This window comes from Pelophylax lessonae (assembly GCF_965119305.1).
Source record: "Pelophylax lessonae genome assembly, chromosome: 2".
In the NCBI taxonomy this organism is placed as follows: Eukaryota; Metazoa; Chordata; class Amphibia; order Anura; family Ranidae; genus Pelophylax; species Pelophylax lessonae.
In genome coordinates this window covers 421,540,023-421,566,530 of record NC_138769.1, presented here as the reverse complement: position 1 = coordinate 421,566,530, position 26,508 = coordinate 421,540,023, and the positions used below count along the sequence as shown (strand labels likewise).

The 26,508-nt window shown below is 47.1% G+C and overlaps 1 protein-coding gene across 1 annotated transcript in view; it reads left to right on the top strand.

Moving 5' to 3' along the window:
• The window catches only part of CIP2A (cellular inhibitor of PP2A), a 172,627-nt gene extending 154,754 nt beyond the window's left edge, over window positions 1–17,873 (top strand). Inside the window, exon 21 of the mRNA XM_082247297.1 lies at window positions 17,160–17,873. Within this exon, the coding sequence (XP_082103423.1) occupies window positions 17,160–17,330 (171 nt within the window). The 3' untranslated portion in view covers window positions 17,331–17,873. The remainder of the gene's footprint in view (window positions 1–17,159) is intronic.
• Window positions 17,874–26,508: the final 8,635 nt, after the last annotated feature.

The following is a 26,508-nucleotide window of genomic DNA, read 5'->3' as shown; positions in this document are numbered from 1 at the left end:
GGTATCAACCTTTGAGGCGGTTCCAATTGTTCCGTTTCACACGAGACCTTTACAAAAGGAGATTCTTGTCAAATGGAACAAGGGTCCAAAGTCCTTGGACAATATGATTTGGTTGAGCCACAAAACAAAGTCCGCTCTGTTGTGGTGGCTTCAGTCGCTAGCACTATGCCAGGGCAAGTCTTTCCTGCCGTTGTATTGGACGGTGGTGACCACGGACGCCAGCCTGTCGGGCTGGGGCGGAGTGCTGGGAAAGCTCTGTGCCCAGGGTACCTGGACATTAGAGGAGTCAAAACTACCGATCAATGTTTTTGGAGCTCAGAGCAATGAAAGCTATTTCTGAGTCAATGGACGACTCCTCTGCGAGATTGTCTGGTTCGGATTCAATCGGACCACGCCACGGCTGTGGCTTACATCAATCATCAGGGAGACACCAAGAGTGTCTTGGCAGCCAGGGAGGTGGCTGAGATTCTGGCTTGGGTGGAACAGTTTGTTACGGCCTCTGCTGTACACATCCCAGGTGTGGAGAACTGGCAAGCGGATTAGCTGAGTTGTCAGGTGTTGGATCAAGGGGAATGGTCCCTACACCCGGAGGTGTTTAATCTCCTGTGTGTCAGGTCGGGGACGCTTGAGGTCGATCTGTTTGCTTCCTGTCTCAACAGGAAAGTTCAGAGGTTCGTAGCCAGGTCTCGGGATCCTCTGGCCGACGCCACAGACACACTGGTGGCTCCTTGGGGTCAGTATCGGCTGATTTACGGCTTTCCTCCGCTGAAACTCCTGCCAAGGCTTCTACGCAGGATAGAGGTGGAAGGGATTCTGGTCATCCTGGTGGCCCCAGACTGGCCTCGCCGGTGTTGGTACAGAGACCTAGTGAGGTTGGTCGCCGATGCTCCTTGGAAATTTCCTCTCAGGGAAGATCTGCGGTCTCAAGCGCTGATCTTCCATCCTGCTTTAAAGTCGCTGGATTTAACGGCATGGCTGTTGAAAGCCAGATGTTCAGAGAGAGGTCTTTCTGACTCTGTGATTCCTACATTATTGAAGTCCAGGAAGTTGACTCCCAGGAAGATCTATCATCCTACGTGGAAATCGGCATCTCATGGTGTGAATCACTGAGGGTGCACCCTCCCTTGTTTTCAGTAGCTAGGGTGTTGGCCTTTCTGCAAAAAGGGGTTGAACAACGGTTGGCTTTGGGCACTATGAAAGGCCAAGTGTCAGCTTTGGCTATATATTTCCAACACCCGCTAGCTACGCATGCCTTGATTCACACTTTCATTCAGGGAGCGCGCCATATGGCTCCCCCGAGACGATCCCCGCTACCTCCGTGGGATCTGAATTTGGTATGATCTGTTCTTCAAAAGCCTCCTTTTGAGAACATTAGGGAGATTTCTCTGCTTTCATTGTGTCCGAAAGTTGCCTTTTTGGTGGCTATCACTTCTGCCCGCAGAGTGTCTGAATTGGCGGCGGTGTTTTGCCGCTCACCTTATTTGGTGGTCCACAAAGATAAGGTGGTACTCCGACCTAATCAGTATTTCTCTAGCGCTCATTGACAGACGTAGTCCTCGGTGATACACCACCTTCGGGTTATGTTGCCTCCACAGGAGCAGGACTAGACAGGAAATTAAAAAGCTCTGGCCACACCCTAGGGGCAGTCCCAGAGGGTATATCCTCTCTCTCTCTCTGCCTCAGCAAATCAGTTATTTTCTGTCTAGTTAGGAGTAAGGACCTAGATACCTTGCTGGGATCTTAGGTCCTGGCAAGATTTTTTTCTTAAAGGATTTTTTAGACAGCTTTTTTTCTCCAGTGTTCCTGTGAGATCTTCAAGCAAGAAAGCTGAACTGGGCGACGGGCTGGATGTTGAGATCCGGTGGTCACCCCAGTTCAGCCTACGAGCGCGTGCAGGCCATAGCTCCGCGCTGGGTCGGCTGCGACAAAGTCCCATTAAAGGACTGACCCCGCGAGTTAAACGTCTCGCTGAAACGCCAAAGACCATGAGTCACGGCGTCCATATCGGTCGACAGCCCTCCCGCCCCGGTGGAGAGGGGTACTGTCAGGAGTTGGTGCCCGCCTGGTTCCGGTATGGTGAGTAGTATGTTCCCCCTTTTCCCCTGACGGGTCTTGTGGTGAACGCGGGCCCCTCTCTGTATGGTAAGATAGAGTCCCTCTCTATCCTATAAATGACCCAGATCCTCCTACTTTGAGTGTGATTTTATGTGCAAAAAGCCAGGAGGCTTGGTTTGGGAGCTAACAATCTAATTGTATACATGTTAAAAAGATTATAATCTGTGGCATTCTGGGAATCTTACGGTGATAAGAATAAGCTACCTACCAGTCAGAAGCCACGGACATGTAGACTGCCTTCCTAATCAGATCTCCAGCTATTAGCAGGCCTCCCGAATGGCCATGCGGTCCGCCAGGGCCGGTACCGCCAACCACGCCAAATCCCCATGCAGAGAGAGTGTTGTGTGCCCTGCAGCACACCGCTATTCAGTACAGGCCGCCGCCATTTTTTTTGCTGGATCGCACGAGCCGCCATTTTGGCGTAGCCTCGTGTCTCCAGCATGGGGGCGGCCATGTTTGAGGTGATCCAAACACCTCGTGGAGCTAGGGGAGGCGCCGGAAGGCGTGCAGAGGGGCGGAGCCGCCTCCTTTCTTCCTGGGCAGCCAGCCAAAAGACTTCCTGTTTGTCAAGACAGCGCTGTAACCTGTTGCAGTTAAACTCTGAGCAAGTGGTGAGCCTTGGGGGTCTATCTCTCTCTCTCTCTCTCTCTCTCGATCGATAGGGATCCCTAGCAGGTAACACTAAGGGGCTTTTTGTGGCGCTGGGGGTCTGAAAAAAAAAAGAAAAAAAAAAAAAAAGTTTTTTATTTTTGAATTATATTATCCAGGAAGTGACTGGAATTATCATGGACCCTGCCATACATATTCCCCCACCTGTTTCCCTCGAGGGGGCCACGGGACCCGCCGGTGCACAGAGTGTAGAGTCATTTACAGCAATTTTGGAGTCTATGGTGGCTCGGGTGGAGGCGGCCTGTCAGGGACGGGGGTCAAGGAAGCGACCCCCGCCTACCCCTATACTATCTGGCACCTCTGACTCTGATTCAGAGATGGTCACTGCAGTTGCAGGTTCCTCTGCAAAGGCTGTTATCCCAGGTAAAGCCCCCTCAGACAGTGAGGAGGACGCTTCTTCTCCTGCTATAATTCAGGAAGAAGCATTGGTGGACGCACTAGTTGTGGCAGTGCAGGAAACCTTAAAACTTGAGGCTTTACCGGCAGAGGCAACTGAAACAGAGATTCCTTTTGGTACTAATAAGCCCATCAAAACGGTGAAGGTTTTTCCTGTACCCAAATGTTTCGGTAATCAGATTAAAGGAGAATGGGAGCATTCTAAACGTACCTTTACTATTTCCAAGCGTATTGCTAGACGCTATCCGTTTGAGGAATCCATCATTAAGAAATGGACGGTACCACCAGTGGTGGATCCACCTATTTCCAGGCTGAATAAAGCCACGGTTATCCCAGTGGAGGACACTTCGTCCTTTAAGGATCCGGTGGATCGAAAGATGGAAGCAGAGTCCCGCACCATCTTCTCTCTGATAGGGTCAGCATTTAGACCAGTAATTGTTATTGGTCTAGTTTCCCAGACACTTACGGAATGGGCGAAAATGGTACGCCAAGACCTTAGGGGAAAAGATATTCCCCAGGAGACCTCTGATTTGATGGAACAGATTATACAAGGGCTACAGTTTATCTGTGACGCAGCCTTGGACACTACTCCCTTATTAGGGCATGCATCTATGTCAGCGGTGATCCTCAGACGTGTGCTGTGGTTAAAATGCTGGTCAGCTGACCTAGGTTCCAAAAAGACCTTGACAAATCTCCCTTTTCAGGGGAATCGTCTATTTGGGGCCAACCTAGATGAAATCATCAAGGATGCCACTGGGGGCAAGAGCACTTTTTTGCCACAGGCTGCTAAAGCTAAGGGACCTCGCAACAAGCGAGGACCTTTCTTTACCGCCCATAAAGGGCGCCCGGCTGGTACTAGCGGGAAAGGCAAGACTCCTCCAGGAGGGTTCAAGAAGGGCTGGTCGGACAAGCAGAGGACCAACCCAGCCAAACCCGAAGCAAAGGAGTACACAGCCTGAAGGTGCGCCCCCACCCGGTTTCAGGGTGGGGGGACGTTTTCACCGGTATTCAGGACATTAGATCGAGCATCAACCACTACTACCGGTGCGATTCTTCCCTTCCAACATTTAAGTACTACAGGAAGCGGTAGTTACCGTTCCCTGAATAGATCTTTTACTTTACCTTTTCCTAAGATTAGTCCCTATACCTCACAGGAATCGGATCTGGTTGACCAGATAGGCCAAGTAGCCTCTAGTCGGGTGACTTCGGTCCCTGAGGTTCAACCAGAAAAGATCACCCTTCCTGATAACAATCAGGTATCTGATAAATGTGTGGGAACAGAAAACGACCAGACTTTCTCGGATGGTCGGGGCCAGATACCTCTAGGGACGCCTGGTTCAGATTATATCAGCGCCAGTGGTCCTAGAAATTCTAGGCCTGGCCGACTTGGACATGCTAGTCGCAGACGTTCCGTGGGAACTTCGTCTCAGGGAGTGTCTGTGGTCTCAAGGACCAATTTACCATCATGCTTTACAGTCGCTGGGTTTAATGGCCTGGCCATTGAGACCCAAGTACTGAAGGACAGAGGTTTGTCTACTTCAGTCATTCCTACCCTTATTAAAGCAAGGAAAGCGACTTCCAGCAAGGTCTATTATCACACATGGAAGACTTATATTGCGTGGTGCGAATCTTCAGGATTTCCTCCACGTACCTATTTGGTGACTCGAATATTGGCCTTTTTGCAACAAGGGGTTGAGCAGAAGCTAGCCTTGAGCACCATCAAGGGTCAAGTTTCAGCATTAGCAATCTTCTTTCAGAAACCTTTAGCTACCAAGTCCTTGGTGCGGAATTTCATCCAGGGGGTGCGGCACCTGGCTCCTCCAGTCCGCGCGCCCTTACCGCCCTGGGATCTTAATTTGGTTTTGTCGGTTCTACAGAAACCTCCCTTTGAAAACATCAGGGAGATTCCCTTGCTTACTTTATCCCAGAAGGTGGCCTTCTTGGTGGCTATTACTTCTGCTCGCAGGGTGTCAGAACTGGCTGCATTATCATGCCAGTCCCCATACCTAGTGATTCATAGGGATAAGGTAGTACTTCATCCTAAGCCATCTTTTCTTCCTAAGGTGGTTTCAGATTTTCATCTGAATGAAGATATTGTACTACCTTCCTTGTGTCCTCAGCCCAAGCATCATCGGGAACATGCGTTGCATTCCTTAGATGTGGTTCGGGCAATCAGGGTATACTTGAAAGCTACGGAATCATTCCGTAAGACGGATTAACTTTTTGTGATCACGAATGGCCCCAGAAAGGGTTTGCCTGCATCTGCCGCGACCATTGCCAAATGGATTAGACAAACGGTGGTACAGGCTTATTCTATTAAGGGTCAGAGTCCTCCGTTCCCTGTTAGGGCGCACTCCACTCGAGCGCTCAGTACTTCCTGGGCCTTTCGCCATCAGGCGTCAGTGGTCCAGGTATGTAAGGCGGCCACCTGGTCGTCGGTACATACCTTTTACAAAATTCTATAAAATTGATGTGACGGCATCGGCGGATGCCTCATTTGGCCGCAAGGTTTTGCAGGCCGCAATTTGAGGAGACCGGTGGTCTACCTCGAGGGTTTTTTTCTGTTTAAAAAAAAAAAATTTTTTCTCTTTTTTGTTGAGTCTCATCATTTAGGATGAGCATTGTAAACTTCTAGTTGGCACCGGTTGGGCCTTCTAGATTGGGATTTGATTTCCATTTTCCCACCCCTCATTTGTGATACTGCTCTGGGACGTCCCGAAGGTGGTGTATCACCGAGGACTACGTCTGTCAATGAGCGCTAGAGAAAAATGGATTTTTGTAAAATCTTACCGTAAAATCCTTTTCTCTTAGCTCATTGACAGACGTAGTCCCCGCCCCTCTGTTTTTGAGTTGGGTTGGGTTAAAATCTCTAAAGACTGCTTTTTCACATAACTGATTTGCTGAGGCAGAGAGAGAGAGGATATACCCTCTGGGACTGCCCCTAGGGTGTGGCCAGAGCTTTTTAATTTCCTGTCTAGTCCTGCTCCTGTGGAGGCAACATAACCCGAAGGTGGTGTATCACCGAGGACTACGTCTGTCAATGAGCTAAGAGAAAAGGATTTTACGGTAAGATTTTACAAAAATCCATTTTTTCTTTTTAAGGTGGTTTCTGATTTTCATTTGAATGACATTGACATTGTGAACGCACTGACAAAGAATGCGGTACTTGACCTACTGATTACCAACAATACAGACCTAATCACGGATATAGAAATATGGGGGAACTTGAGAAAACAGTGACCATAGGTCAATTTGTTTCAGTATGAATCATAGTAATAGTAAACACAAGGGTAATATAAGGACACTGAATTTCAAAAGAGCCAACTTCCCTAAACTGCTCTCTTTGCTAGAAAATATCAAATGCGATAGAACCCTAGGAAAAAAGAACACGGAGGAAAAATGGGAGTGCTTCAAGTGCATACTAAAAAAAGGGATTGGCCAGTGCATTCCGAAGGGGAATAAGTTTAAAAGAGTAAAAGCAAACCCTGGGGCTAAACTCCAACATAAAAAGGCATATTAATACCAAAGAAAAGGCATTCAAAAAATACAAGGCTGAGGGGTCATTGGCAGCATTCCAACAGTATTAAGAGTGCAATAAGAAATGTAAAGGCGAAATCAAGGCGACTAAAATAGAACACGAGAGACATATAGCGGAAGAGCGTAAAAAAAAAACATAAGAAATTCTTAAGTACATAAATAGTAAGAAAGCGAGACCAGAACACATTGGCCCCATAAAAGACTGATGAAGGGATTCTGGCCACAGAGGACAGAGAGAAGGCGAAAGTGCTAAATAATTTCTACTCTTTTGTCCTCACAAAAGAACTGGGGGGCTACACTAACCCAGCTTGTAATGCTAAATTAAATAATACACCTCAAGAAGTACCCCCATGGTTAACAGAAGATAGACTTAGAACTAAACTAGAGAAACTTAACATAAATAAATCACCGGGACTGAATGGCTTGCACCCGAGGGTTCCTAAAGAACTCAGCCAGGTGGTAGCCAGACCTTTATTCTTGATCTTTACAGATAGTCTACAGATGGGAATGGTGCCAGCTGATTGGAAAAAAGCCAACGTGGTACCGATGTATTTAAAAAGAGGCCGAGATATATCCCGGGTAACTATAGACCTGTCAGCCTAACATCTGTAGTCTGCAAGATTTTGGAGGGGATGTTAAGGGACTATATACAAGACTTTAGTAATGAAAACGGTATCAGTAGTGAACAGCATGGATTCATGAAAAATCGTTCTTGCCAGACCAATCTATTAACCTTCTACTATGAAGTGAGTTGCCATCTAGATAAAGGAAGGCCTGTAGATGTGGTGTGTCTGGACTTTGCAAAGGCATTTGACACAGTTCTCCCACAAACGCTTACTGTACAAACTAAGGTACGTAGGTATGGACCATAGGGTGAGTACCTGGATAGAGCACTGGCTCCAGGGGAGAGTCCAGAGGGTGGTGATAAATGGGGAGTACTCGGATTGGGCAGGTGTAGAAAGTGGGGTCCCCCAAGGATCTGTCCTGGGACCAATCCTGTTTAATTTATTCATAAATGATCTAGAGCAGTGTTTCTCAACTCCAGTCCTCAGGGCACACTAACAGGGCAGGTTTCCAAGAAAACTGAAATACATCACAGGTGATATCATTTGCTGCTCAGTGATTGCAGTATTTTAGTCTGCATCTCCCCAAGGGAATACTTAAAATCTGGCCTGTTAGTGTGCCCTGAGGACCGGAGTTGAGAAACACTGATCTAGAGGAGGGGATATCTAGCACAATCTCGATATTTGCAGATGATACTAAGCTAAGCAGGGCAATAACTTCTATACAGGATGTGGAAACCTTAAAAGCAGACCTGAACAAAATAATGGGGTGGGCAACTACATGGCAGATGAGGTCTAATGCTGAAAAATTTAAAGTAATTCGTTTGTGCATCAGAAACACGAACACAAGCTACTCACTAGGGGGGGGGACCTCTGGGTGAATCTAAGAGGGAAAAGGACCTGGGGGTCTTAGTGGACAACAGGCTTGGCAGTGGCATGCAATGCCAAGCCGCTGCAAGCAAAGCCAATACTGGCAGGTATTAAAAAGGGGATTCACTCCAGAAATAAAGAGATAATTCTCCCACTCTACAAGACTCTGGTCCAGCCACACTTGGAGTATGCTGTCCAGTTCTGGGCACTGGTCCTCAGGATGTGCAGGTACTGGAGAGAGTCCAGAGAAGAGCAACAAAAATTAGGGGAATGGAGGATCTAAGCTATAAGGAAAGACTGCAAGCATTGAACTTATTCTCTCTGGAGAAGAGACACTTGAAAGGGGATATGATATCTATGTACAAATACTGTACTGGTGACCCTAGCATAAGGAACAAACTTTTCAGAGAAAAGGGATACAATAAGACACGTGGCCACTCACTAAAACTAGAAGAAAACGGTTTAACCTTAAAATACGTAGGGGGTTCTTTACTGTCAGAGCGGTGGGGATGTGGAACTCTCTTCCACAAGCAGTGGTATCAGCGGGGAGCATTGATAGTTTCAAAAAATTATTAGACAGTCACCTTAAAGACCACAACATACATGGGTTAACATCAAACATACACACATCATAGGTTGAACTGAATGTACTGATGTCTTTTTTCAACCTCACTAACTATGTAACTATGTAAACAATTGTGCTGCCTTCACTTTGTCCCAAGCATCCCAAGGAAATTGCCTTGCATTCTTTGGATGGGGTTCAGGCGATCAGGGTTTGCCTGGCGACTACGGAGTCTTTCAGAAAATCCAATGCTCTTTTTGTCCTTACCGAGGGTCCTCGCAAAGGATTAGCTGAATCTGCTACGACCATATCCTGATGGATCAGGCAGACGGTTGTTCAGGCTTATTCATTGAAGGTTCAGGTTCCTCCTTTCCCTGTGAAGGCGCATTCTACTAGGGTGCGGAGTGCCTCTTGGGCTTTTCGCCATCAGGCGTCAGTGATGCAAGTTTGCAAGGCAGCAACTTGGTCGTCTGTGCATAAGTTTACAAAATTCTACATAGATGTGTTGGCGTCCTCTGATGCCTCTTTTGGCCGCAAGGTTTTGCAGGCTACTGTTTGAAAGAGAACCTTTTTTGTTCTCTTTGAGGGTATATCTTTTTTCCTAGGTGAGCTCCAGTTATTCCTGGTTGAGCTCCATGTTTACCTGGTTTGCTAATTTTAGCCTTTGAGGAATTATGTTCTTATTTGCGTTTTTTCCCCACCCCTCATGCATATACTGCTTTGGGACGTCCCTATGGTCTAAGAAGATATGGAGCTGCATCTGTCAATGGACGATGGAGAACTGGATTTTTGTACTTACCGTAAAACCCTTTTCTCTGAAGTCCATTGACAGACGCAGCACCCGCCCCTCTGAGTGGAATGGGGTTTTTGTCTTCTAAACACTGCTTGCAATGAAACTAGAGGCTGTATCAGTATGTGGGGGGTTATGCCTGCAGGGACAGCCCCACAGGAGTGGTAAAGCTTTTTCCTCCCTAGTGTCCTATTCCTGAAGGGAGGAGCATAACCCTGTGGTCTAAGAAGATATGGAGCTGCATCTGTCTATGGACTTCAGAGAAAAGGATTTTACGGTAAGTACAGAAATCCATTTTTTTTTTTTTTTTGTCGTTTTTTTTTTTTTTTGAAAATTAAGAAATTAAATACATTTTCGCTTTCGTTCATCGACGGACACAGCGCTCCATAAATCATAACTAGTTGATTATATTGCCTCCTCCAGGAGAAGGACTAGGCAGAACAAAAAAAAAAACCTGGCTACGCCTATGGGCCGTCCTCAGCTGGTATATAACCCCCCCTCTGCTTTTTGTAATCAGTTTTAACCTGTCTAGTCAGGAATAAGGACCTAGGCTCCCGACTGGGATCTCTCTCGGGAGATCTACAATCAACTGCCGGGCTGGATAATCTAGATCAGGTGGTCCCCTCCCAGCCCAGCCAGCCAGCGAGCACGCGCAGACCACAGCTATGCACTAGGTCAGGGGCGACAGAGGCTGGCCCATGAGTTAAACATCTCGCAGGGTAGCATACGACCAGGCTTGGGTCTGAGTCACAGCGGTCCCTTGGCCGATAGCTCCCCTACTTCGGTGGCGAGGAGTTCTGTCCGGAGCGTTACCCGCACCATGGCAGGGTAAGTAGAGTCGTCCCCTCTCCTCTTTTGTTGGTTTTCTTTGGGTAGGATGCGGGTAACCTCAAGGGACGGTCGGACCTACCTGTAGGTTCCCGCCTCCCATACTTAAATCCGTCACTGAGCTGGGCTTCCCACACTCCCCTCCCCCCCTCTGTCTGTCTGGACCTAGAGTCTGGTGGGGGATCCAGGGCAGAGACCCCGCTATCCCCACTCTGTAAGGGTACTGGGATAGTGTGTGCCCCGCACTGGTAGTCTAGAGGGGTCCCAGTGTAGTAGACCCCTAGGTGCATGCCCTGCTGTTTGCAGTGTGGATATAGTGCAGGGGGATCCCAGTGCAGAGACCGATGTGGAGTCTCCCTTAAACGTGTGTCCTACCTTTGGGGGTTCTCCTTGCAGAGGGTGCAGGAAAGATCCTGGCAGCATGCTTCAGTGTTTGTAGCTGATGGTGGCCATTTTCCCTTAGTCTGGCTGGTGGCCATGTTTGTAGCCGGATGTCATCACGGGGGGCTTTCCCTTGGTCTGGGAGATCCTGGAGACAACTGAAGCTTCGTGGGGGGATGCCAAAGCTCCTCCTCTTCCTCCTCAGTTTCCTCTTACTGTGCCACGGGACATATGAATAGGGTAACGTCCATGATGATGCTGGGTTCGAAGTCTCTGCACTTCTGCGGTCGGTAGGCTGAGTCTTTGGAGGTCCCCGTTATCTCTCTGCTGATAGGTACCCTGATCCTTGAGGGGATCCTTTAGTGGTACCAAAAGATTGTTTTTTACTACAAGGTCTTCCTTTCCTTATGGAGCCTCAAGGTCACAACTCCCCCCACTGACCCCCTCATGGAGGTGGCAGGTCCCCCTGAACCCCAGCTTCCCATGGTTCCACTGATGGCGGTCCTGCAGTCCTTAGTGTTCTGATGGAAGTGGCGTGTGGGCAAAGGCCCAGGAGGAAGTGTCCATCCGCCTTCCCCTGCTCAGTCTGTCTCATCTGATTCTGAGGCTGATGACGCCATGGACGCAGCTTGTCCAGAGGGACCTAATATCGCACCCCCTGATCCATCCATAAGTGAGGATGATTCCTCCATGGTCGCTGCTAGACTCACTTATCACTGTAGTGCGTGAGACTTTAAAGATGGAGGATGCAGCTGATGTAGCCATGGACGTGGCTTTGTTGTTTTGTACGCATATGTCGCATCGTACTCTAAAGGTGTTTCCTTATGTGCCTTATTTTGACAGGTTTTCCTGTAAGGAATGGGAAAAACCAAAATTACCCTTTGTGGTCCCCAAATGTTTTGCTGTACGTTACCCTTTTGAGGAGTCCCTTTTAAAAAAAAAAAAGTGGACTAGTCCACCAGTGGTGGACACTCCTGTTTCCAGGTTGAATAAAGCAACCATGATCCCAGTAGAGGAATCCCCATCCTTTAAGGACCAGGCTGACAAAAAAGCGGAGGCTGTGGCATGCAGCATGTTTACTATGTTTGCTTCTGCATTTCGGCCAGTCTTTGCCTCAGCCCTGGTGTCTCAAGACACTAACTAAATGGGCCAAGCTTTTGCGCCAGGGCCCTCGGGGATGAGCAGGTCCCTGCTGCTTATGCTGATTTAGCGGACCAGTTGGTCCATGGGCTGCAGTTTGTTTTGTGATGCAGCTTTGGATACAGCTCCTGTGCTGTCCAAACTTTGTTTCAGCAGAGGTGATTAGGCGTGTGCTGTAGCTTAAGAATTAGTCTGTAGACCAAGCCTCTAAGAAAGCTCTCATTGACCTGCCCTTTTAAGGTGATCACTTGTTTGGGGCTACCCTGAATGACATTATTAGGGTATGGGGGGGGGGGGGGGAGAAGAGTACTTTCCTGCCACAGTCAAGGAAAGGGAAGGAGCCTTGCCGCAGTTGGGGGCCCTCCTTCTCAGCACATAAAAAATGTTGTGCTTCTGGGACAGAGAATAAGGGAAATAGATCTTTTAAATCTTCCCCGGGAGGTTCTAAGCAACCTTGGTTTGGTAAGCCTAGAGCTAGCTTCTCTGGACACGCAGAAAAGACCCCTTCAGCATAAAGGTCTGCCCTCACCCATTATTGGGGTGGGGGGGGACATCTTTGCTGGTTTCCGGCCCCGTGGACTTCTTTGGTGAGTGTCAAGGAGACTCACGCAATGTTTCTTTTGGGGGTACCCAGAAAGGGGGGCAAAGCTTGTCCTTTTCAGGGTTTTTAGGTCCTGAGTCTCCTTGTGCGCATTTAATTCCTGCAAAGGTTCAGGTGATGTCTGAACTACTTAAGATCCCCCCCCCCCCATTCCTGTCCAGGGAATTGATTTGCGTAGGTCTGATTCTAATTCTGACCAGGGTGGTCCTTCCTCTGAGCAAACTTCAGGAACCACAGGCCGTGATCCACCGGCTGCGGTCACGTAGATAGTTCTCTTTTCCCATTTTGCATACAGGTTTTGAGTCTGGTGGTATGCACCTTCAAGACAGTTCTGTTTGCACAGTCCTACATGCAGCTGTTTTAGCAGGTTCGGCTCCACATGAGGATACAGAAGTTTGTGGCGAGATCATGGGTTCCTCTGGCAATTGCTGCAGGTGTCCAAGAGCCACGGTAAGGCCAGTATCATCCTCGGCTGAGGCTTCTTTTGCAGTTCCTGTGAGGATCTTCCAATCATCCTGGGGGCTGTAATAGTCCCTTGGGGGCTTCCTCTCAGAGAAGACCAGTTATCCCAAGGGCTAATCTACCATCCTGCTTTAAAGTCGCTGGTTTTAATGGCTTTGCTATTGAATGCCAGGTACTGAGGGATAGAGGTTTGTCTGGATCCGTGATCCCTTCTGTGAGGAAGGCGAGGAAGTACCGCAAGCAGAGATTCTTGCCAGGTGGGACAGAACGCCTCAGTCACCTCAGTCGTTGGGCAGGAGGATTTCTCTGAGCCACCTCGCAAGATCGTATCTTTTGTGGTGGCCCCTGTCACCAACTCTGACACAAGGCAAGTCCTTCCGGCCTCTGCTATGGACGGTGATCACCACGGATGCCAGCCTGGCGGGCTGGAGTGGAGTTCTGGGCACGCTTGGTGCCCAGGGGACGTGGTCTGTGGAGGAGCCTTCCTTGCCGATAAACGTTTTGGAGCTCCATGCAATCAAACTGTGCTTATTCCGTTGGTCAACTCGGCTTCAGGGTTGCCCGATTAGGGTACAGACAACGCCACGGCTGTGGCGTACATCAATCACCAAGGGGGCACCATGAGTGCCCGAGCGGCCAGGGAATTGGCTGAGATCCTATCTTGGGCCAAGACGCAAATTCCAGCGATTTCGGCAGTCCACATTTCGGGTGTGGACAACTGGCAGGCGGACTGAGTCGCCAGACCCTGGACCAGGGGGAATGGTCCCTGCCTCCGGAGGTGTTTTGCCTCCTGTGTGTCCGGTGGTGGTCTCCGGACGTAGATCTGTTCGCGTCCCGTCTCAACAAACAGGTGGGAAGGTTCGTAGGCAGAACCCGCAATCCTCTGGCGGACGCCACGGACGCGTTAGTGGTGCCTTGCCACTAGTATCGGCGGATTTCTGCTTTCCCTCCGATTCAGCTGTTATCCAGGTTCCTCCGCAGGTTGGCGTCGGAACGGATTCAAATCATTCCGGTGGCCCCGGACTGGCCGCGCCAGTCTTGGTGCACAAACATTGTGCAGATGGTCGTCGAGCCTCCCTGGCGGCTTCCACTGAGAGACGATCTACTTGTCTCAAGGGCCGATCTTCCATCCTGTTTTGAGGTCTCTGGCTTTGACGGCCTGGCTGTTGAAAGCCAAGTCTTGAGGGACAAAGGTCTTCCGCATGCTGTCGTTCCTACCTTATTGAAGGCTTGGAAAGCTACCTCTAGAAAACTCTTATCGCACCTGGAAGGCGTATATTGCTTGATTGGAGTCGCATGGTTTCCATTTCCGCTCCTTTTCAGTGGCAAGGGTTTTGGCCTTCTTGCAGGAAGGTGTGGGTCGGCGCCTGGCGCTAACCATGATCAAGGGTCAGTTGTCGGCTTTTTTTCCCAACGTCCTTTTGGAGCCTGATTTCCTTGATTCGCACCTTTATTCAAGGGGTGCAGCATCGGGCTCCCCCAAGGAAGGCTCCCTTGCCTCCCTGGGACCTGAATTTGGTTTTGTCCGTTTTGCAACGGCTACCCTTTGAGAACATCAGAGACCTTCTTCTGCCTGTGTTGTCCCAGAAAGTTACCTTTCTCGTGGTTATCACCTCTGCTCGCAGAGTATCTGAATTGGCGGCTCTGTCTTGCCTATCACCTTATCTGGTTGTTCATAGGGATTAAGTGGTCTTGCGACCCAGTCAATCTTTTCTCCCCAAGGTGCTTTCCACCTCAATGAGGATATTGTTCTGCCTTCGCTTTGTACGAAGCCCAAGCATCCCAAGGAATTTGCCTCGCATTCCTTGGATGTTGTTCGGGCGATCCGGGTTTACCTTTCCGCCACAGAGTCTTTTGGGACGTCTGATTCCCTGTTTGTCCTTCCTGAGGGACCACGGAAGTTTTTGGCTGCGTCCGCGGCAACCGTTTCTAAATTGATCAAACAGACGATTGTTCAAGCCTATTCAATCAAGGGTCAGGTTCCTCCTTTCCCAGTAAAGGCACATTCCACTGGAGCCATCAGTGCCTCTTGGGCGCTTTCGCCATCAGGCTTCTGTGGCTCAGGTGTGCAAAGCGGCGACCTGGTCGTCTGTGCATGCTTTTCACAAAATTTTACAAACTTGAAGTAATGACATCCTCGGATGCTTCCTTTGGCCGCAAGGTTTTGAGTGCGGCGGTTGAAGAGACTTGTTTTTGTCTCTCTTCCTGGGGTTTTTTTTTTTTTTTTTTTTTTTTTTCTGGGTTAGCTCCTGTTTTTGAGCTTTGTTGCCCTGTGAGCTCAGTTGTTTTCTGGCCTGGTTGATTCGTTACCTTTTCGGTAGGTTGCGTCTTCCCACCACTCACACACTGCTTTGGGACATCCCACTAGTGAAGGCTGACTGAACGGGCGGTGACTGTCAGAGGACGTAAGAGAAAATAGAATTTTCGTAGGAACGTACTGTAAAATTATTTTCTGAGTCCTCTGACAGTGATGCCCCCGCCCCTCTGGTTCCTTGGATCTGGGGGTTTTGCCTTCCGGTACTGCTTGCTACAAACTGAGGAAGAGTGATAAATGGATCAGGATAATGGCCCCCTAGAGGTGTGTCTAAGTATAGAAAGTTTTTTATTAACATTTCAAACTGCCTAGCTTGCTCCTGCAGAGGGCGCCATTACCCACTAGTAAAGGCGGACTGAACGGGCGGCAACTGTCACAGGATTCGGAGAAAATAATTTTACAGTAAGTTCTTACAAATTCTATTTTTTTACTTATTTTTGTTCCTGTGTGAACGACAGGAGTCCCCCCCTTGGTGGCAAATGGAGCCTCTGGAGCATGTATCACCTCCTGACCTACTCCTCGAAGCTGCTGGACCCTCTGGGTCTCAGTCTGCCCAGGCGGCCATGACGGCAGCCCTGTAGTCACTTGAGATAAGAATTTTTTATTTATTTTTTTTCATTTTTACACTTCTATTGCTTATAACAGTGATTTTTATTTTTTATTCAGGGATATGGGTGAGCTACAGGGAGATTTTATTTACTAAAGGCAAATACTGTGCATTTGCTCGATCTGAGGGGAAGCTCTGCTGGTTTATATCATCCAATCACGTGCAAACAAAAATGCTGTTTTTTATTTTCCTAGCATGTGATTGGGTTTTCTTTGCAAAGTGAAGTTTTTTCCTCATTTACTAAGCTCTGGATCAGGTGCACAGTATATTTGCCTTTGTTAAATCAGCCCCGTTGTCTAGATATTTCTTTAATGGCTGCAAGTAAAAGAGATCTTGAAGGGGAAAGAAGGGCAATGTTTCAGTGTGGTGAGGAATAACTATGAACTTTTGCATAAAATCCTCCAAATAGTGCTGAATTGTAGAAAACTGCCAGATCGTGTGTATAAAACCACCGGTTAGGAAACTCAGTCTTGTCATAGTTCCAGTTTTACATTTTGGAGTTAGGTTGGTTCAATTTACACCATAAATAAGTGACTCTCTGTGGATGGTTTAAAGAGGATGTTGTGATTTCTTCTAGTATAAAAGACCAGTGGTCTTCAGGAACTTCCCCAATATCTGCTGTTCACAGCTAGTATTAGTCACAAGAGATGATCTCCCAGTAGACATGTATAGATGTGAGTGATTATACCCTTAGTGCATGTAGCTGAGCATAGATTTGTGACCAGGTGAAATGGAGTGACCTTTAATTGATTACGAGTAAACTGACTGAAACACGCCTGAGCTGTAGGTATCTATAAGGGTCCTTTCACACGAATGATCCGATCAGATCCGCCTGTCCCGTTTTTTTAGGTGGATCTGATCGGATCCTCCATGTATCCCTATGGAGCAGCGGACACCCGCTGCAATCCGCATCCGATCCTGTCTGTGAAATCCGGACGGATGGAAACCCTATTTTCCATCCATCCAGGGGATCGGATGGGATCGGACAGGCGGTCCGCTCTCATCCGATTCCCCATAGAGAGCAGCGGGGCTCTGACCTCTCGATCTCCGCACACAGAGCGGAGGCGGAGCTGTTACTTGCCTGCTCAGCGGGGATCAGTGTATAGATCCCCCGCTGTGCAGCACGGAGTCCGCCGATGGAGGGGAACCGTGTGAAAGGAGCCCAAAAGTGTCTGGAAGGGAGATTAAATTCAGTTTGCTAAAAAGAAAAAAAATCTGGGAGTATAAAGAAACTTTAACCTGGAGTGTTTTCTACCTAAAAATATCCCTGCTTGAGGACTAGTTCAATTCAAAAATAATTTGACTGTGTTTGTCTACTTTACAGGTATCTTCGCTGGAAGTTCAGAGAACACAGTTAGAAGCACGTCTGGAGGAAAAAGAGGGTATTCTGAAAAGCCAACAGGAAGAGCTAAACAAGCATTCACACATGATTGCTATGATACACAGCCTTAGCAGTGGCAAACTTGGTACAGGCAATGTGAACCTCAGCCTATAGGACTGTGAACTCTGAGCAGCATCTGCAAAATAACTTTTTTTTTTGTACTGTAATCTTAGGGTTGATCCAGTGATACTGAAAGTGTAGCATGATCACAACCTTTTTATTATAAGCTGCTGAAATACTAATTTTCAAAATATATTTTTAACAATTTTATGAGATGATGCAGTTCCAAATCCCCTGTATCTCCAGAATTCATTCCAGTAACTGGCAGCATGTTGTCACTTTGCTAAGCTTTACTACACTAGTGTGGTATATAATATCATAACATATGCCAAGCATACAGGGGGTTGCAGTTTCTCTCTTTATATAGGTCCTGAAAGCACTTTTATCAGGTTCAGACAATGCATTTTATCCATATTTATTTTATTTGTGTATAGTATGTCTAATGGATGTCTCTTCAGTTGCAGTAGTATGACTGTTTCTTATGTGAGTTTTAGTACAGCTTAACAAGTTGGGCCACTCGGCTAAATTATCATCTCTACCTGTGCCTTTCCCAACTGCTATATACGCCGTAAATTAAATTAAAACCTTACTTGCAGCAAAGAAGGGTGTAAAAGTATTTAACCTGACTCCAGAAAGATACAAGTAAATGGTAATTCTACCTGTTGGCGTACACTTAATTCAAAGCCGTGCTACCATCTTTAAAGCTGAAATTGGGTGATTTTTTTTTTTTTTTCTTTTGAACAGCGCCAGGGACAGTACTTGTCATGAATGAAATGTGTCCCGTGTGCTGGTGACTGCTATTTTACATTGAAATCCTCGGTCTGCTGCCCCAGATACCCCCCTGCAGCAGTGAACTTCTGGTGCTACGAGAGTGACTGCTCCTGTGACAGGCAGTAGTCAAGTGCCGACTATGCCTGCTCTTTGTGCTTCTGTGCACTGTTCAAAGAAGCCACACTGTCTCTTTCCACAATGAAAAGCATTCTGAGAGTGGATGAGGCAGCCTTTTTTCATTGTGGTAACCAATCGTATGGCTTCTATGAATAGGGCATGGGAGCAAGAAGGGCAGTCGTAGACTTCACTTAACGAGAGCCCATCAGAGGTGGATCTGCTCGTATCAACTCCTGCAGCAAAAAACACCCTGTCAAAGTAGACACATTTACTTAACCTGACCAGGGAGGTGGGGGCTGGGGCGAGTAATTAAATTTTCATTGCTCTTAACAAGAGCTGTGGATGCCACTGCTTTCTGAGACCTGCAAGTATGATGGACAATGTCTTCTTCACTGAGTGCTGGGGCTCTTTACATCGACCCCTATGCCCTATAGGACACCGTGGTGGCAGGGTCACTTTAAAGCACACTAGTCCCAACAACCCGAATTACTGTCCTCTTTGAATATATAAAAACTGTACATGCACAGATCGATGCTGTTGTAGGTATATATTTAACATGTTTCCATGTTTCAAAAAATGATCTTTAAAATTAACTAGAAAGGTGATTCAATTTCTTTTTTCTCTTTTTAAATATTAAAATGCTAGATATTTGTAAATCGCATGGCTTTGTTATCAGATTGGTTTGTGCAAGATACTTCTAATATGAGACAAGATTTTGTGACCGCAAAGTGTGAGAGACCATGTAGCCAACAGTATCGTTTTTAATATATATATATATATATATATATATATATATATATATATATATATATATATATATATATATAATATTTTTTTTTTTCCCTTTTATTTTTGCTGTAACTGTACTTGTTGCCTACTTGTTTTCACTGACTATCACGGGCAACCAAAAGGGGTCAGCAATAACAGCGTCCATATTCCTCCTAGTAAAGGTTTTTCTTTAAAGCTAAAATGGATATTAACGATTACAAAGGTAAGGAAACGGCTTAATGAATAAGTGCACTATAAAACAAAGTGAATTTATCCTTCTTGCCCCCTTTCCCCTGATCTAACTAAACCTACCTCTACAGATGGATACATACTATGATTTGATGGCTGTGGCTCTGCTCTTCATTTACATCCAGCAGTGAAAGTCATTACTGTCTTGCCAATGTCGGCACATTAGTGTCTCTTGGACCAGTAGAGCTTTGTCTGGAGGCTGGAGACAGTCTGAGACATTCCCGTAGATGTCTATGGAGCTGTAAGATGCAGGCACAATTTGCAAATGTATAACTTGCATACCTCTGCTGTTTGTTTATATGCAGTGCTACATCTATTGAGGTGGAGGGTAGGTTAGGTCGGGGGAAAAGAGAAAAGGATAAGTACCTTTTTGTTATAAAGTGACCTTAGCTTTAAAAAAACAAGAAGGAAGGAACATAGAAAAATTAGACATCCTTAAAATAGATTAAACTCCCCATCTTAATCGTACACTGCAGAGCACAGGCTGCATATTTATAAACCCTTGGTTAAAGGCTAGTTCAGGTAATTGGACACTGGCAAAGCATTTGAGGACACGCCTCATGGGCATCCCCCATAACTCTACCCCACTCTGAGTCCTTAGTTTTTGCTGGTATTCGAAGGTGAAGGACCTCTATTCCTTTACAGGGAAATCACTATTAGCTTAACAAGTTTAATATTTTCTATTTGGACTCTTCAATCAACCCCACTGTCTTCTAATACATCAAATGCAATCCTGCATTTGGAACTCTGCAACCTCCGTAAAACCTGTTGAGCCATACCCAACCCTGCCTGTTTGGGTGCCTAACTACACTTTGTGTACTTGATCTAGTTTGGTCTTTTGTGTAGATACCCTAGAACACTGTCATTTTATCAGTTGAAGATGTTCCTTAATTTAAAGAGTCTGCATATAGGAAGTTTGAGAGTCTTAAAGGCTCTCTTTACACTTGCAGGCCCAGTTCTTGCTGATTTCTGTCTGTCAAACTGCAGCTAAAGGGACTAAGACAATGAAAAACCAACACGTTCCTGTATTCAAGGACTGTGCCTTAACTCAGCAATAACCTTTCTTCTTTACTTACTATATATATATATATATATATATATATATATATATATATATATATATATATATATATATATATATATATATATACCCAAAACAAATTACATACATTTCCAAAATGGCACTTATGGCTCAAAGCCATAAGTTAGCTGGATCTTCCTGTAAAATATGCTTAACACGTATGCCCTTTGAAGAAAGGCATCTCTGAAGTCAAGTACATTTACAAATTCATAAGAGATGTCGCAGGAGGAAAGTTTTTTCCTCACACAGTGGAAAGCTTAAATCCCCTTCCTCAGTAACTTCTACCACCTCAAAACGCAAAGTACTTTAATGTTCTACCCAGGCGTTAAGCCCTTCCTTTTGGCATAGGCATTGGCCCACAAAGCCCACCAAGTCTTCACTAAAGCCAGCTTCCTCATGAAGGGGTGCCTTCACCCCTAGGAGTTGGGGGGGAATGTCTGTTACAGCTTGCCTCTCTCTGGGTCACAGGGTTCCTAGACCTGTTGGTTTAAAGAGGAACAAAATAGTTCAAAACTCTACCCCCCCAATGTTTTCTTCTCCCAATTCAACCAAAATCTGCCCTAGGACAGTCAGATTTGCAGAATGCTTTGAACTATCTCCTGGCCCAGGAAGTGGTTGTGCTGGTCCTATTACAGAGCAGGGAAAAAAAGGGGGGGGAATCGGTATGAGAATAACTCTCCCTCAGATAGTGTAACTGAGGGATGTATCATCCAACTTTACCTAATGGCTGGAATTTGCCAGGGAGCCTCAGCAACCTATGGAGACAGCAGTGAAAAGGAAAGGTAGAGGGGGTCGAAGAGACCGCCTCAGAAGGGCTGCATTAAAGTGAGGCTCAACTCAGGTTAAAGTACAAAATCAATTTTATCGGTAGCAAAATTCAAGACAAAAACTTTAATCATTCCCAATGCAAAGATGGGAATAAAAATCGCATACTGAATAGAATGCAATGTAGACCTTGAGGGCCCATAGGGGCGTCCAGATGGCACACCGTACCGAACAATCCACACGCCACCAACCACACCCAGAGAGGCACAATATCCAATGTGCAGGAGTGACCAGTCGACACCGACTGTAGTTTACTTCAACCTGCTCAAAGGATAGGTGCTTGCATGCTTTAATAACTATAGACTACTATGACCCACTGTGGGGGACCTCAAAATGAGTGCTGAAACATTGATGGCTGTTAGCTTTAAGGCTCAACCACTGTAGACGTCCATTGAATGAAAAGCTGTCCGGGGACACGTCTAGATCCTTGATTATTGACTTGACTCAAGTCTTTAGAAGATGGAATAGAACTACTATCTTGGAGGGGTGTCAATTACAGTGACAGAACAATGGATGGCCCTGTATAGCTCTGTAAAGAGCTAGAGAATCATCCCCTTTAGTAGATCAGTCGGAAATCATAACAGTCAATCACATTCATAGTTGTTAGTGCATCGGGTAGATGAGCGGGTAGCTGGGAGGATCAAAACATGCAGGCTGAGTATGACAGAGCGATGTTAAGCATTCAACAGGTTACCGAATGGCTATACATTAGGATGATCCAATTCAGAGAGAGTCTCTATACTGGTAAGCTGATAACCTCAAAGGCATTAAAGGCATACCCCTTTGGGGAAAATAAATAAAGAACAGTCTTACCGATCCATATCCGTGTTGCCAAGGGTCCGTTCCGTACCTGTTGTTCATCTCTAATATCCAGATGGATGTGAAGTGATGGCTTGCTATATTGCTGCTCAGATCGCCTGCTTCGGCAGGTCCCTGTGACTCTATGGGTGCAGATACACGCCCGCCGTGCCGCTACTCTGAGTCCGCAACTCGGAAGTGTTTCCTTGGGATGATGCTGTATGTTTCTGCTGTGTGTCTCCGCTGTTGGAAGCAAGGCTAAGGCTGGGTTCAGGTTGGTCAGCGGGACATGGCGCGTGACGGATGCTTCTTCAGGACGTCATGACGCCCGCTGGTCTTCGTTTTTTTACCCTGGCGTTCAATCAATCATGTTAGGCTCCAGGTCAAAAACTCCTGCGGGTATCATGTCATGAGCCATCTAGTGGTGCCTCAAGGATATTACAATACACATTACAGGATGTTTAAAAAATAAAGATGCAGACACTTAGACAATTTAAGGCAACCATTTGCTGGTAATTAAAAAATATATATATAACCTATTAAGACGCAGAAGGCATCTGACCTATCAAACTATTGTGAGACAATATACATTTGGGCATACCCATGTTCTATAGTGCTGAAAATTGACTATTAATATTACAATCAATGGAATAAATTCAATTACACTTTTTTTACCAATCCATAGATTTTGCCCATGATTGTTGGAAAAGTTACAAACAGAGGAGGCACAGAGAAACTGTAGACACCCTTACAGGCCTATGGAGGACCACAAAAGTCACTACTCCTGAAAAAGATTGTATACTTATTGGAGCATGTTACTGGGAACATGTCCCAGTATCGGGGCCTACATAATGTACCTAGTACAAACTAGAATTTACAAGGCTATCACGAGGGAAAGAGGGGGGGAGAACCCTTATTATTATTTATGCTATTTAATTCAGGAAGATTCCTAAAACGAGACAGACTGACTCAGAACAGAGGGATTAGTCACTAAGGTTCCAAGAATATTTTGAGACTCATCTCAGTGTTGAGTCCTGCTGGAGATAAGGTATGCAACCTAAAAATCCAGGCTTTTTCTTCCCGCAAAAGCACCTTATCATAATCTCCCCTTCTGGGAGATATATTTAGTGCCCAGAATCCTTTTACTTTTAATCCTTTCGGATTGCCGTTGTGTTTTTCGGCAAAATGTAATCCCAGGGGAGTTTCCTCTTTTAGGCGGATACTTTTGAGATGCTCCCCTATTCTTACCCGAAGTTGCCTTTTAGTTTTTCTGACGTACAGTTTGACACGGACATTCAATTGGGTATAGTAGGCGTGAAGTGCCACAGTTAATGAAAGATGTTATTTCATACATTTTTATACCACTGGAATCCACAAAAGAATTAGATTTGTCCACAAACTTGCATATATTGCAATGTCAGCAAGGGTACATGCCCTTGAGCCTTGGCAGATCAGTTAGCCAGTTCCTCTGGGCCTTTTTTTTTGGGGAATTCTGAATGAACAAGGTGGTCTCCGAGGTTGCTGGCCCTTTTAGCAACCATTAAGGGCTTTGGGCCAACAATATTCTTTAACCTCTCAGATTTTTGTAAAATGTGCCAATGGCACTCTAGTACCTTCTTCACCTCTTGCCACTGGTTCCCATACTTGGTGATCAATCTTGGGGAAGCTACAGGTCTATCTCTGGTTTTAATCTTGGGTGTTAGCAATTCTTCCCTAGTTTTTTGTCCCGCTCTTCGTTTGGCCCTATGGAGGGTGCGATGTGAGTTCCCCCGTTCTCTAAATCGTGCATACAATGTTTTAGCCTCTTTTAAATAATCTCCTTACTTCGAGCAGTTCCGCTTCAATCTGATAAACTACCCCACCGGTATCCCCTTCTTAAGGGGATCCGGATGGGAGCTATCCGCTCTAAGGAGGGTATTGTCAGCTGTACTCTTCCTGTAGGTAGATGTTACAAGAGTGCCACTCTCCAGGCGGATATTGAGATCTAAAAAGGAGATTTGTACCCGGTCTATTGTGAAGGTGAGATGGATATTTCTGCTATTGTAGTTAAGTTCCTTCATGAACGCCTCAAGTTGAGACGGTGTACCGTCCCATACTAGGAACACATCATCTATGTACCTCAGCCAAATCCGTGCGTGGCTGAGGTACATAGAGGAGGCATACACCGTCTCCTTCATCCAGAGGCCAAGATGTAATCAGGCATAGGAGGGCGCCCAAGGAGCCCCCATCGCGGTGCCTCTTATTTGTTGATAGTAGTTCCCCAAAAATTGGAAGAAGTTATTATACAGCGCTAGTTCAAGAATTTCAACAAGAAATTCATTTTGTGGCCCATTTAATGGGAACTTTTTATCCAGGAAGTGATAGACCGCCAAGATACCCCATTCATTGGGTATTGAGGTATACAGGGACTCAACATCAATCCCTACAAGTATAACCTCTCCATTAAACCTTAGTCCATTAATCTTGTGAAGGACATCACCAATGTCTCTCACATATAGCTCTTTTAATTAAGGAGTCTAGGTATCTACCTACTCTTTCTAGGGGTCCTCCCACTGCGGAGACAATTGGTCTCCCGGGGGGTTCCAAAGGGTTCTTGTGAATTTTGGGGATTATATAGAATGTAGGGACATTGTAGTTCGTAACTTTTAGATATCCCTACTCCCTTTCAGTAATAAGAGATGCTTCATGAGCAAAATCCAATTTCTCTGTCGCTCATTGACAGACGCAGGACTGATATCTTGATATCCGTAGAGTTATACTGCCCCCTACAGGAGTAGGACACTAGGCAGGAAAAAAGTTCTGGCCACACCCATGGGCAGTCCCAGGGGGTATATCCTCTCTCTCCCTGCCACAGGATGTCAGTTTTTTTCTGCCTAGTCAGGAGTAAGGACCTAAGTTCCTTGCTGGGATCTCTGGTCCTGGCAAGCTTTTTTAGATCTTTTTTTAGTTAGCTTTTTTCTCCAGTTGTTCCTGTGAGATCTTCAAGCAATTATGCTGGATCTGGGCGACGGGCTGGATGTGGAGATCCAGTGGTCACCCCAGCCGGCCTACGAGCGCTTGCAGACCCAGCTCCGCGCTGGGTCGGCCGAGTCGCAGCGTCTCCTTTGGCCGACACCCCCACTGGGCGATGAGGGTTTTTGTCTGGAGTGGCGCCCCCTCTGTTCCGGTATGGTGAGTAAATGCTTCCCCCCTGCTCCTCATGCCTGACTCTGGGGTGGACCCGGCCCCTCCCTGGGACGGTCGGACCCACACTAATCTGGGTTCCCCTCTGTTCCCCTGTGCACCCTCCCCCTGTGGTGTCCTTCTCCCCCCTCCCTTCCCCCCCTACGGGGGGGTGTTTGTGTGTGTGTGGGGTGGCTAGCCGTTCATGCAAGCCGCTAAGGGGGCGGGGGGGTCCCGAGTGCGGACGGCTGTTGTGCGGGGGGCTTCCTCCCTGGCTTCCCAGGGCCTACCTGCCGATCGATCGTCTGTTAGTAGATGTGGGGACCCCCCTTCCCACCGCAGCGCGCGGGGCTGCCATTTGTTTGGAGTGACTCATGGGGGCGGCCATCTTGGTACACCCAGCTCGTTTTGTTTGCAGAGCTGGGCAGCTATGGGAGTTACTGAGGGCGTGTGAAGGGGGCGGAGCCCCTCCCTAGACTCAGCAAGATCGCTCCACAGGACTTCCTTGTCATGTAGACAACGCTGAGAGCAGTCCTTTTAAACTCTGGTGCATCGTGTGGTGAGCCTTTTTGGGGTCTCTCTCTCTCCCTCTGCGGGGGTCTTGAGGCACGCTGTCTCATTGAGGGGCGCTGTAGCGCTGGGTGACATTTAAAAAAAAAAAAAAAACGTTTTTTTATTTTTTCAATTTTGTCATACTTTGCAGACGGGTTCCCCTGGTGTTGCCATGGACCCTGCTGCACATGTGTCCCCTCCTGATCCCCTTGAGGTGGCCGCAGGGCCCTCCGATTCTCCGCTCACCATTGATGCGCTTTCTGTGGTCCTGGAGTCATTTGTGTCCCGGGTGGAGGTGGCCTGTCAGGGACGGGGGGCTAAAAAGCGACCCCCGCCTACCCCTGTCTTGTCTGATGCCTCAGATTCTGATCCTGCGCCAGTCGCTGCTGCTGCGGGTTCCTCCTCTGGGGCTGCTGTCTCGCGCCCCGTCTCCTCTGATAGTGAGGATGACCTCTCTGCCTCCGCCATAGCGCAAGACAAGGCACTAGTGGACGCACTGATTGTGTCTGTCCGGGAGACCCTAAAACTGGAGGTTGCACCTGCGGATGCAGCTCATACGGAAGTTGCCTTTGGCACTCGCAAGCTCTCCAGGGTGGCAAAGGTGTTTCCCTTTCCCAAATGCTTTGATGATATCATTAAGAAGGAGTGGGTCCTTCCAAAACGATCCCCAGGGATGCCCAAATGGATTGCTAGGCGCTACCCGTTTGAAGAGTCCCTCCTTAAAAAAATGAACGGTGCCACCTTCGGTGGATCCGCCGGTTTCCTACCATTGCTCTGGTTTCACAGACGTTGACGGAATGGGCCAAGCTGTTAAGCCATGATCTGGAGGGGAGAAGTCTCCCCCCTGCCGTGCCGGAGTTGCTGGAGCAAATGGTGCAGGGGCTACAGTTTGTTTGTGACGCCGCACTG